Raw genomic sequence first — 13,902 nt, forward strand, 5'->3', positions numbered from 1 at the left:
GTTGCTGGGTCAATTGAAATTTTTCAAGACTGAGATTGATAAATTTTTGTTGGGTCAAGGTATCAAGGGATATAGGGCAATGATAAGCAGATGGGATTTAGGTACAGATCAGCCATGATCTGTATGGCAGAACAGGTTTGAGGGGCTGAATGGCCTACTCGTGTTCCTATGTTCGTGAATTTAGCTTAAAACATCTGTTGAAAGAGCAATGCTGAACTTTTGTTTGTGCAGCAGGCAGAGAGGGATCCTCCTTCATTATGACTGATAATCCACTCTACATTTTTTTTTAAAGATTCTTTTTATGCATTGTAGATAAAAATCAAGACTGTGCATTTGCTTGTGACCTATATGTCCTAGCAAGCGCTCAGCTGGGACTGATATCGCACGAGGAGACTGGAGATTTATAATGGAGAGCAGGGAAATGGCGGAGAAACTCAACAATTACATTCTGTCGTCTTTACAGAGGAAGATACAGAAAATCTCCCAGAAATACTAGTGAACCAAGGGGCTTGTGAAAATAAGGAACTGAAAGAAATTAGTATTAATAAAGAGGCAGTACTCAAAAAAATTAATTGGATTGAAGGTTGATAAATCCCCTGGACTAGATGTGGTACATCCAGAGTATTGAAGGAGGTGGCTATATAGATAGTAGAAGCATTGGTGGTTATCTTTCAAAATTCTATGGATTCTGGAAAAGTTCCTGCAGACTAGAAAGTAGCAAATGCAACCTCATTGTTTAAGAAAGGTGGGAGAGAGAAAACGGGGAACTACAGACCTGTTAAAAGTGACACAATTCCAGAGGAAGTCTCAGTGCTGATAGCTGGAATTTTGGCACCTGGTATTTATTAGTTAATTGTGTGGTAGCGCAATCATTGAGCATGTTCAAGACAGAATTCAATAGATATCTGGATACCAATGACATCAAGGGATATGGGGATAGTGCAAGAAAGTGGCGTTGAGGTAGATCATCAGCCATGATCTAATTGAATGGCAGAACAGGCTTGATGGGTTGAATGGCCTACTTCTGCTCCTATGTTCCAATGTTCCTAATAAACTGCCCACAGATGATGTCCGATCAGAACAATTTCACTGAAACTAACAATGAGCGGATCCATGAAGAGAATCTCCTTGGCTGATGTCATCCTATTGCATTCTTGGCACAAAAAGGAGATCATGCAGGCTCAGAGGGGTCTTGTGGGTGAAAAATGAAATGTAAAATTATTTTATCTGAAGTTAAATCCGTTTACATAGACTACATGTAAATATTGATCAGTATTATTTTACTAGTAGATTTCCATGCTCCTTTAAACATAAGTTTCTGTGAAGAAAGCCACCTCCCATTGAACTAAATATGAGTAATTTTTTTTTTTAGAGATACAGCACTGAAACAGGCCCTTCGGCCCACCGAGTCTGTGCCGACCATCAACCACCCATTTATACTAATCCTACACTAATTCCATATTCCTACCACATCCCCACTTGTCCCTATATTTCCCTACCACCTACCTATACTAGGGGCAATTTATAATGGCCAATTTACCTATCAACCTGCAAGTCTTTGGCTGTGGGAGGAAACTGGAGCACCCGGCGAAAACCCACGCGGTCACAGGGGGAACTTGCAAACTCCGCACAGGCAGTACCCAGAATCGAACTTGGGTTGCTGGAGCTGTGAGGCTGCGGTGCTAACCACTGCGCCGCCACTGTGTAATTCTCTAGTGCTGGAATGCAAAACAGCAACACATCAGAGACTTCAGACAAACAGCAAAAACAAAGCTGGATTTCAGTGTCACTGCAATGTAGTGCATTCTTAATGTACTCATCAAGCTGTATTATTGTGTATACCTATCGTCACAAATCACGCAGCTGGTTTTGTTTACATTTTTTGACCAGTGTTTCCTTGGTATTGAGCATGTGGCACTCAATAATAATTTAAATTGAAATGGTATTTTGCCACATGAAGTGCAGTGGTGCCAAATTTTCTTTTCTGTATGGTACAGGGGAATAACATGCCCAGTATATAGGATACTTGCTCTGAATCAGTATGATGCGTCCCCAAAATTTTGGTCTGGGCACATACCACCAGTACAATAACCCATGATAGTTGGATCATTGTGGCCTAAAGTTGCATCCTATTGAAGAATCGTATTTATAATGTGGCATTTCTGAAAGCTTGGCTATGCATACCCTAACAGTTTTCACCATGCTCTTCAAAAACGTAACCTTAAAATTGAAAAAGTTGGGATACCAGAAACCCTCGCATTGGGGTCAGCTGTACCCATTGCTGTAGTGTACTACTAGGTTTCAAGCTGCCTAATGAAAGTTGCCACACCAGTGATACCGCTACTTTTAGTTTGCCGTTACATTTCTTTGCCAAACTAAAAATGACCAGAACAGGAGCCCAGTGTGCCATATTTTTTAATCCTCATTCACTGCAGTGCTGAGCTAGGTCTGTGCCAAACATTTGCTACAATAGAATTTAGGGTTAAAGAAATCAAACTCTTAAGTGGGTTGTAACTTGTCTTTGCCATATCAATAAGTGAAGTGTATGTGTGTTAATTATTTGGTAGCTTTCAGGAATGTGGGATGGGAGGATAATGACATGTTTTAGATGCAGTAGAAATTTGTGCCCTGATTATCCAGTGATTTACTTTGACATTGTACAAAATATGAAGTCTGCATCAGATATATCTGCAGAGCTGCAGTTTTCAATGGGCTGCCAGAGGGAGCTATGCAATGACATCAGGAAAACCTGTTCGCCCCATCAGCTTAGATAGTCACTTGTTTTTAGCCACTAACCTCTGAGCCCACAATAGGGTCCTCACAGGTTTGTCCCATAGCTAAAGTGCAGTCTGTTGATGAGGAGTAAATAAAAAAAAAAGACTGTCTGATTGGGAGCCCTTTAAATGTTCTATTTTCTTTAGTTTCTGTTCATTTCTCTGACTGGATTCTTGCTTATTCCTGCTACCTCTGTTCCACCATCTAAAGATGGTCATTCCACTGCTACACCCTGAAGTAAAGCGTGGCTACCTGACCTGAACCTGACCAGACCCGACGACATGTGTCGGGTTCAGGTCAGGTCAGGTCTCTCTTCTGGGTCCAGCATTTGGGCTCGGGTCGGCTCAGGCTGGACGTGGACAGTGCTGCCTTGCCCCGGGAAGTAATCTTCAAATGAACATTCAGGACGTCAAGGCGGGAAATGTGCAGTCCGGACTCCACACTCTGCAGTAAAGTCTGATACCCGACTAATCTGGACTACATGTATTGAGTTCGGGTCGGGTTGGGCATTTAAAAAAATTAAAGGACTCGGGCCCTTTTCAGGTTGGCTGTTGTCGGGTCGGGCCCGGGTCAGGTTTTAATTTTATACCCGAGCCAGGCTTTACCCTGAAGTTTATTATATGCGAGGAGATCTAAACAGATGAAATTAGCAGCTAGTGTTGCTTTTATGAAACACAATTATATCTCCGTTTGAAAGGCATGTGTTTTAAAGCTGTTTGAGGAAACAAACTTGTAGGAGCTGCTGAACCAGAGTTAAGCTTAAGTTGAGGCAGCATCCAAAAGAACCTCCTTGCTGCGAAAGTGTAAAGCACTTTGATGGGGGCTGGATTACCAGCAGTGACATGTAGGTTTAGCATAATGTTGCTGGCCTTAGGGTGGGAAAGTGGCAGCAAGCATGTTTCACCCTCCAACCCCCCCCGGCCCACCTGCCTTTCTCCAGAGTTCCTGCTCTGTTCCTCAAGCTCTTCATTCAGGGCCTGTCCAGGCATAGAATATTATCTACGCTACAATTCCGTCCTCTGTCCTTTTTTTCCCTTTGCTCGCCAGCAAAAGAAGACCAGTAACTGCTTTCCCAATTATCTTCCAAGAAGTTGAACGAAAACCCTGTATAAAAAAACAAAGAGCTATTGGCCCTATAGTTTTCTTTGTTCCTCTTCATGTGGAACTGCCCCCAGTGGTATTATTGAAATTGGGAGTGCGCTGTGTGGGAGCAGGAGCACATCTGCACCTTGTTACCACATGCTGAAACAGTTCTGATGATGGCCCAGGAGCAAGAATCTACTTGGGGTTTTAGCACTTGACAAAAAAGTCAGTGAGTAATGCTGAAATATAACAAGGAAACTGATGATGAATAATGAAAAGTTAGACCTGGCAAGGTCTTTATGCTTTAGTTTACATGAAAGCCACTTCCCCTTAGTAGTTGGTGAGTAGAGATCTATAAATATATTTTTTTTAACTATTTTTTAACACTGAATTATTCAACTTCATATCTCTGAAACTAAAGTTTACTGTAGTAAGTATGTTTGACTGACAGGTGGCAGTACGCACTGCATTTGCAGTCTTTGAATTTCCTAATTTCTGACCAGTTTTTTCTGTAACAGTAATGTTCAATGTTGATTTTCACAGAGTAAACCCATGGAAATGACTATTAGTGCTGCATTTAGGTTGTTGGCACTATAGCCTCCAACACTCCTGTAAATTGCAGATCCGAGCCAAGTGTTAATTGATGTGACAACACCCTGGTAGGAATTTGGCTGACTTTTCACACATGGCAAGTACTTGCAATCTAATTAATTGACAATGAGTGATATAACACATCGTACTGTTGACTTGCACAGATTTAACCAAGAATGCTTGCCCTGGCTGAAGTGGCAGCATTACAATATAAGTGAGCACTCTTGCCTTTTGTGACATCAGGACATCTGAAAGTATTTCACAGCCAATGAGGTTACTGTTGTAATGCAGGATAATGCACATTATGATCAATGCATTTTAAAAATATTTTTTGAGGACTCATGTTTTAAAATAGCAGAAATGTGGACTGAAGTGATTCCATAGTTGCTGGACTTTGTTTTTTTTTAAAAGGTCACAGGAAGGATTCGAGCTTTCTGTTTAAAAACATTTACTGGAAGTCACAGCAAAAGCCTTGGTGACTAGAGGGAGTTGTTTACAGAGAAGTGACATGTCAAGATTTATGGTGGTCAAGGGTTGATTCCATTTTGAATACTGTTTGAGTCAGTTGGGGTGGTCATCTTTTCTCCACCTATCAGCAAATCCAGTGTATGATAACTGAAACCCCTGATGCCGCATTTCTCCTGGAAAGCCTGCCAAATTAATCCTAGACGTCACCTGAAAAGAACTGCTCCTGAAAGATCCCAGTGATAGCCGTCTACACGTACTTGGGACGCCAGAATAAAGGAACAACTAATATCATTCCATATCTTCTCCTTTTCCTTCAAGAATTGACTTTGGCCAAAGTATTCTTTTTGGTCTTTTTTGTCAAAAGATCTCTGCAGAGAAAACTTGTTTATTTTTTTCCTTAACCAGGGTGTGTTTGTGTGGGTGTGTTGGGCTAAGTTAGAAGAGAACTTTCGTATTTCAATCTGTGTGTTAACGCTTTGCATCTTTACTGAATACAACTTGTTTTATAATAAATTGATAATTTTGTTGCTTATTAAAGAAACCTGGTTGGTGGATTTTATTCTGAAATAAAAATACAGTATATAATTGGCCGTATTGGTAATTGGGTAAACATTTAAATATATGTTGTGACCTGTGGAGAAGTGGAACTAAAGAAAGACAGTGCATTTCTCCCGCCTCGGTTGCAACACTATATGGCCCCATAAACAGCAATGAGATAAATGAGTTAGATAATCTGATTAGTAATGTTGGTTGAGAGAATCTGATTAGTATTGTTGGTTGAGGGATAAATTGTGGCCAGGATACTGGAAGAACTCCCCAACTCTAGGGATCATTGCGAGCACAAATGGAGCATTGGTGTAATGTCCCATACGAAAGACGGCCTCTCCAACCATACAGCATTCCCTCAATGCTAGACTAAAGTGTCAGCCTGGATTGTGCACTCAATTCTCTGGAGTGGGCCTTAAACCATCTGACTCAGACAAGTACACTTTCAATGAACCAATTTTAACATGAGTTTGTTTTTCCGTAAGTGGCCTGTAAGGACCTTCCTCACCATGAGAAAGTCTACACCCAGAGCTTAGTCACAATTACTTTGAAGTAATTTTTATTTTTGATTGCTTCAATTGGACAGAGTCCTGCAATATAAAAAGACATAGCAACATTGAAATGCCTGTCAGGTGTCTGTGACACAAGCTAGCACCCTACCTGTGTGCACTAAATCCAGGAGTCGAGCAGCAGAATCTGTTGTCAAGGCTGCTTCTTATCAGTTCGGATTGCACAAGGTCAGGTAAATAGTTAATCATTCACTGAAGGTTACTGTGCCTGCGCTTGCCTCATTTGTTATTGTTCAGGCAGATAAGATAACTATTTCACTGAGACAGTGCATGTGATTGGCGTTCATAGTCCTTTAACTTTGAGGAGCATCACTACAGAGACTGGTTTATCTAAATGCCATTCCTGGGTATCTTCTCTGTGCGTGTGGATCCCCTGCATAACTGAGAGGCCACATTTTGCATGGTTAAAGTCGTTTACTTCCATTGTCCCACCCAGAATTCCATTTCATTTGATCATTCCTTGTGAAGAATTGTATAATTGAAGGCCAGCATAGAAGAAACACAATTATAATTTTCTTCCCCTCCCTGCCAAAAAAGACTTTATAACAGTCCTGGTCATCTTCTAATGCTCAAAGCTGTATCAGATCCTTAGACATTACTGAACTGAGTATAGATCACTAGACTTTGGAACAGTCCTAAATGCATAAAATGAGTGCATAGTTTTGTGTTTACTAGAGTTCACTATATTTCTGTTACAATTGAGTGCATACTGCAAGTCCTTAACCATTCTGTGTCAAATATTACAGTGATTCGGACAGTGAGTGGGAGCGATTGAAGGAAGCGGCGGTCTCGAGCAGTGACATACTCCAGCAAAGTTTCATCCTCAGCACGCAGTCAGAGACAAACCAGGCCGAAGGCCCCATCGAGGCTGAAAACAAAGGAAAGAGGAAGAAAAAGAAGAGGAAGAGAAAGCTGGCTGCGGAAGGTGGGGATAATTTAGCCAGGGGCAGTGATCGGAAAGGAGATGAGCGAGTGTCCAAGGAAGATAACTTAGACTCCAGCTCAAAAAAGAAATTAAAGCAGATGTGCCAAGTCCTGGTGAGCGTGCAGGAACAAACTGAACTTACGGATGGAACTGCTGTGGGACAAGAATACTTTGAAATGGAACAGGCTGACCTTGAAAGGAGCAAGAAGAAAAAAGTGAAACACAAAAATGCCAAACATGCATCCAGAAGTTTTAAACCGAACCTTTATCAAACAAAGAAAAAGAAAAAGAAAGTTCCTGGAGCGGATGGGTTGTGACAGGGCACTGCAGTTCTGCGGGTTCTTGTTATCTTTCAAAGGACAGGGTTTATTTCAAGTGACATTTTGCAAGCTATTTTTTTCCCTCTTGTATACTTTAATTTTGCCAGTTACTCAGAAGAGATGAGGAAGCACTGATTTCCTGCATGCTGCCGTTACGCCTTTGGGGGAATGTCTTTGAATGGAAAGCAGCTAGGCTGATTCAGCTGAACTGTGTATAATGGACTGTCACTGGAGGGAATTCTGACAATAGAACTCATTGCTCTGTGTATCTCCGACTTACCTACCTGAAATGATAATAGATTCTTTATTCATTGGTAGACTTGCTTTGATTTGATTTATATTTGAACTGTAACCATTCCAGTTCATTTTCTTTGGGTTTCAAGAGTATTTTCACTGTTCTATTTAATTCCTACAGTTTAAAAAATATTTTGGACCCATGTGATGAAAATGCTGCAGTGAATTTATTATTTTCTCTAAAACAAACTTGTCCATTTTAACTCAGATCTCAGTAACTAAATGTTGGGTGGTTTGTTTGCACTTATTAACCAATGTTTGGGTTCATTTCCACACTCTTGTGTTTATGTGTAAGCCAATGCATAAAATAGCAATATTTTTTCAGCAACACATCAAAGAGTTTAGATGGTATTCAAAACTGCAAGAGCAAAATTCAACTAGTTCACCAAACTCTCTTGATTCCCAAGGCATGTTGCTGTCTGAAAAATCACTCAGATCTGTGCCTAACATGGTGTCTATGACAATCTTTGTCATTTTTGACACACTGGCTTTTTCTGGTGAATCTTCCAAAACTAATCCCAGAAAGTGAGCATCAGGGGAGTTATTCAACCGATGGGAGAATTAAACCTGAAAATCACGACTGAACATCCACATGTGCCCTTTCCAGCAGGAGAAAACGGACAGCAATTGGGAGCAGGAACCCTGACTACTTTTTAAAAAAATCTATATTTTCTCATTCGCCCAGGACAGCTGAGGTGAATTGTAGCTTCTCTACTGTATGTTCCTGTGATCAAATGAGTCAACACAGAATGATGGATCTTAGCTGACACCTCCCACCCCGTATGGTTTACTCGACTATATTTATATGATAAGTTTATCAGACATTTTGATAGGGTAGATAAAGTAGGATGGGAGGAGGCCTACGTGCAACATCAACACCAGTTTGGCCAAATGGCCTGTTTCTGTGCTGTAAATATAATGTATTTAGTGAACTGAGCCGTCAAGGTATAGTTTTATTACCTAATGAAAATCAGCGTTGATAAGTTATCTGAAGGCAAGATTTTGCCCTGTACCAACTAGATGATGCTAGATCAATTCTTAGTTTTCAAGTTAACATAGATTTTTGTTAGCCAAAGGTATTAAGGGATATGGAGCAAAGGCAGGTGTATGGAGTTAGGTCGAGATCAGCCGTTGAACGGCTCGAGGGGTTAAATAGCCAACTCCTGTTCCTATGATTCAATCTTCCTATGACTCTTACTGCAAGTTCTTCATGGTTCATTGGGTAAAATAACATCCCTAGAACAGTTGTTCTGTTATTGTATATGCACAGCACCTGCCAAAAGTGCTTAACACTTTTACTTTTAACTATTAAAGATCCTTTTAAAAATAGAAAAGAAAAATTGCCTATTGTTAAAAGCAATTTACCCAAAGTGGCCAATTGTCCAGTCCAGCTGGGCCTCTCAGTGTGTCTAATTAGGTCATCATTGTCTGCATTGAACTAATGTCTTTTAATGTAGTATAAAACAGAATCAGTTATCCACATTCACTCATTTTGAGCAGGGGCTTCTCAGGTGATTCGGGTAACATCCCACTTGGTATCAGTTATACTGCTGATGTATAAATTACCCTTTTAGTATAGAATGGGCTGAAATACATTAATATAAAATGCCTTTGTCTAGTATTTTACTGGCGTTACTAGCCCCTTATTTTAAATGGGCAAACATCTTTGTTAAAATGATCATAATAGGAATTTCATAATGCAATTGCTGACTAGCTAGTTAGCTTTCTATCGCAATACTGACCTGGACAACCTCAGAGAATGGTGTTAGTGGTTAGGTCACTCATTTGGCTTGATACAATGCAGCATCAGTATAAACCTAACAGCAGATTGCTAGATTGGTTCCTCAATTGGGCAGTGTTGCAAGAGAAAGATTTTTAAACAAAAACACTGCATCTGGCCGAGGGAAAAATAAAGGAAGTTTGAGTCAAACCTGCGTATATGCTGCATAGATAAATCTAAGCCAAGAACCTGGACTGAGGCATGTCAACAATATAGAACATATAGAACATAGAACATACAGCACAGAACAGGCCCTTCGGCCCACAATGTTGTGCCGATCCTTTGTCCTCTGTCAAGGACAATTTAATCTATACCCCATCATTCTCCTTTATCCATATACCTATCCAAAAGCCTTTTGAAAGTCCCTAAAGTTTCTGACTCAACAACTTCCCCGGGCAAGGCATTCCATGCCTCGACCACTCTCTGGGTAAAGAACCTTCCCCTGACATCCCCCTTATATCTCCCACCCTTCACCTTAAATTTATGACCCCTTGTAACGCTTTGCTCCACCCGGGGAAAAAGTTTCTGACTGTCTACCCTATCTATTCCCCTGATCATCTTATAAACCTCTATCATGTCACCCCTCATCCTTCTCCTTTCTAATGAGAAGAGGCCTAGAATGTTCAGCCTTTCCTCGTAAGACTTATTCTCCATTCCAGGCAACATCCTGGTAAATCTCCTCTGCACCCTCTCCAAGGCTTCCACATCCTTCCTAAAATGAGGCGACCAGAACTGCACACAGTACTCCAAATGAGGCCTTACCAAGGTCCTGTACAGCTGCATCATCACCTCACGGCTCTTAAATTCAATCCCTCTGCTAATGAACGCTAACACCCCATATGCCTTCTTCACAGCCCTATCCACTTGAGTTGCAACTTTCAATGATCTATGCACATAGACCCCAAGGTCTCTCTGCTCCTCCACATGCCCAAGAACCCTACCGTTAACCCAGTATTTTGCATTCATGTTTGTCCTTCCAAAATGGACGACCTCACACTTTTCAGGGTTAAACTCCATCTGCCACTTTTCAGCCCAGCACTGCAACCTATCCAAGTCCCTTTGCAGACGACAATAGCCCTCCTCGGTATCCACAACTCCACCAACCTTTGTATCATCTGCAAATTTACTGACCCACCCTTCGACTTCCTCATCCAAGTCGTTAATAAAAATCACAAACAGGAGAGGACCCAGAACTGATCCCTGCGGCACGCCACTGGTAACTGGGCTCCAGGCTGAGTATTTACCATCTAAGACCACTCTCTGCCTTCTATCAGTTAGCCAATTCTTAATCCAACTGGCCACATTCCCCACTATCCCATGCCTCCTGACTTTCTCCATAAGTCTACCATGGGGGACCTTATCAAATGCCTTACTAAAATCCATGTACACCACATCCACTGGTTTACCCTCATCCACTTGCTTGGTCACCTGCTCAAAGAATTCAATCAGGCTTGTGAGGCAAGACCTACCCCTCACAAAACCGTGCTGACTGTCCCGAATCAAGCAGTGTCTTTCCAGATGCTCAGAAATCCTATCCCTCAGCACCTTTTCCATCAACTTGCCTACCACCGAAGTAAGACTAACTGGCCTGTAATTCCCAGGGTTGTTCCTATTCCCTTTCTTGAACAGGGGCACAACATTTGCCACCCTCCAATCACCTGGTACCACCCCCGTCAGCAGAGAAGATGAAAAGATCATTGCCAGCGGCTCTGCAATTTCATCCCTTGCTTCCCATAACATCCTTGGATATACCCCGTCAGGCCCGGGAGACTTGTCTATCTTCAAGTTATTCAAAAACCCCAACACATCTTCCCTCCTAACGAGCACTTCCTCGAGCTTACCAGTCTGCTTCCCACCGTCCTCTTCAGTAATACACCCCTTCTCATTCGTAAATACCGAAGAGAAGTACTCATTCAAAACCTCACTTATCTCTTCCGGCTCAACACACAGTCTCCCGCTATTGTCCTTGACCGGACCTAAGGTCCCCCTAGTCATCCTCATATTTCTGACATACGCGTAAAAGGCCTTGGGGTTTTCTTTTATCCTACCCGCCAAGCATTTTTCATGCCCTCTCTTAGCTCTCCTAATCCCTTTCTTCAGATCCTTCCTGGCCATCTTGTATCCCTCCAGAGCTATGCCTGTGCCCTTTTTCCTCAACTTTATATACGCATCCTTCTTCTTCCTAACAAGACTCTCAACCTCTCTTGTCAACCACGGTTCCCTCACATGACCATCCCTTCCCTGTCTGACAGGGACATGCTTATCAATGGCCCCTACTATCTGCTCCTTGAAAAAGTTCCACATTTCGACCGTGCCCTTCCCTGCCAGCATATGCTCCCAACTTATGCTCCTCAGTTCCTGCCTGACAGCATCATATCTACCCTTCCCCCAATTGTAAACCTTGCCCTGTTGCACATACCTATCCCTCTCCATTACCACAGTGAATGCTACAGAATTGTGATCACTATCTCCAAAGTGCTCGCCCACCAACAGCTCTATCACTTGCCCTGGTTCATTACCTAGTACCAAATCCAATATTGCCTCCCCTCTGGTCGGGCAGTCTACATACTGAGTCAGAAAAGCTTCCTGGACATACTGCACAAACACTACCCCATCCAAACTATTCGATCTAAAGAGTTGCCAATCAATATTTGGGAAGTTGAAATCCCCCATAATTACTACCCTGTGACTTCTGCTCCTTTCCAAAATCTGTTTCCCAATCTGCTCTTCCACCTCCCTGCTGCTATTGGGGGGCCTATAGAAAACTCCCATCAAGGTGACTGCTCCTTTCCTGTTCCTGACCTCAACCCACAGTGCCTCAGTCGGCAGATCCTCCTCGAAAATTCTTTCAGCAGTTGTTACACTATTTCTAACTAACAATGCCACCCCCCCACCTCTTTTACCACCATTCCTAATCTTATGAAAACATCTATAACCAGGTACCTCCAAAAACCATTCCTCCCCCTCACCTATCCATGTTTCAGTGATGGCCACAACATCGTAGTCCCAAGTGCCCATCCACGCCTTCAATTCACTCACCTTATTCCTGATGCTTCTTGCGTTGAAGTATACGCACTTTAACCCTTCTCCGTGCCCATCTGTCCTCTGTGACAGTGCTACCTTCCCCAATACCTCACTACACTCTTTGTCTTTCTGAGTGGACCCACTGGTCCCTGGATTACAAGTCCGGTTCCCATCCCCCTCCCAAACTAGTTTAAACCCTCCCGAACAGTACTAGCAAACCTCCCTCCCAGGATATTGGTGCCCCTCTGGTTCAGATGCAGCCCGTCCTGTTTGAACAGGTCCCATCTTCCCCAGAATGCAGTCCAATTATCCAAGAACTGGAAGCCCTCCCTCCTACACCATTCCTGCAGCCACGTGTTCAGCTGTGCTCTCTCCCTATTCCTAGCCTCACTATCACGTGGCGCCGGCAACAAACCAGAGATAACAACTCTGTCCGTCCGAGCTTTCAGCTTCCAGCCTAACTCCCTAAACTCACTTCTAACATCTGTGCCACCCTTCCTTCCTACGTCGTTGGTGCCAATGTGCACCACGACCTCTGGCTGCTCCCCCTCCCCTTTAAGGATCCTGAAGACGCGATCACAAACATCACGGACCCTGGCACCAGGGAGGCAACAAACCATCCGTGCGTCTCGCCTGCGCCCACAGAACCGCCTGTCCGTACTCCTCACCATCGAGTCCCCGATGACTAGTGCTCTCCCATTCTCCCTCCTTCCCTTCTGAGCCACAGTGCAGGACCCCGTGCCAGAGGCCCGGTCACTGCAGCCTGCCCCCGATAGGCCGTCCCCCCCAACAGTATCTAAAACTGTATACTTGTTGTTGAGGGGAACGACCACAGGAGATCCCTGCACTGACCTCTTCCCACCTCTAACTGTTACCCAGCTGCCTTTGATTTGTGGAGTAACGACCTCCGTGCAGCTTCTATCTATCAACCCCTCAGCTTCCCGAATGATCCTCAGTTCATCCAGCTCCAGCTCCAATTCCCTAACACGGTCTGATAGGAGCTGGAGACGGATGCACTTCCAGCAGGTGAAGTCGGCAGGGTCACCGGAGGTTTCCCTCACCTCGAACATTCTGCAGGAGGAGCAAGACACTACACTGGCTGCCATTTCTTTTATTCAATTACCCCTTAGTTAAGTACAACTATAGATATTAACAAAAACAGTAAATAGCTTACCTGTTCAGTCCTTTTTGGCTAGAGGAGGAGGGTAAAAAGGGTCTTATTATTAGGTTAGAGGAGGAGCATGGGTGGGAGACACTACATGTGTAGTGGCTCGGGTTTACTCAGCTCCGCACCTTTAAGGAAAATACCCACCCAGGAGTCCTCGCTGCCGACCAGCTTCCGGTTTCTCCGGCGCCAAAAGAAACTCAAAGACAAGGAAAACAGTAAGTAAAACAGTAAGTACTTACTTTTAAAACACAGCTCCTGATGCCTTCACTCACCCACCGAAGAGTCGCTACCTTCTCCTGCTGCTCCGCCGGGAAATATGTTATATTTAAAGAAAGAAATTTAGAACTAAGGTTTTATAC

At 43.1% G+C, this 13,902-nt stretch overlaps 1 protein-coding gene across 2 annotated transcripts in view; it reads left to right on the top strand.

Moving 5' to 3' along the window:
* c23h12orf43 (chromosome 23 C12orf43 homolog) overlaps window positions 1-9,252 on the top strand; it is a 48,912-nt gene extending 39,660 nt beyond the window's left edge. Inside the window, exon 7 of one of the 2 annotated variants that reach the window (XM_068055203.1) lies at window positions 6,779-9,252. In XM_068055203.1, coding sequence (XP_067911304.1) covers window positions 6,779-7,274 — 496 coding nt within the window. In that variant the 3' untranslated portion in view covers window positions 7,275-9,252. The remainder of the gene's footprint in view (window positions 1-6,778) is intronic. The other variant, XM_068055204.1, reaches the window with a different exon arrangement.
* Window positions 9,253-13,902: the final 4,650 nt, after the last annotated feature.

The sequence above is a fragment of the Heterodontus francisci genome, chromosome 23 (genome assembly GCF_036365525.1).
Source record: "Heterodontus francisci isolate sHetFra1 chromosome 23, sHetFra1.hap1, whole genome shotgun sequence".
Classification (NCBI taxonomy): domain Eukaryota; kingdom Metazoa; phylum Chordata; class Chondrichthyes; order Heterodontiformes; family Heterodontidae; genus Heterodontus; species Heterodontus francisci.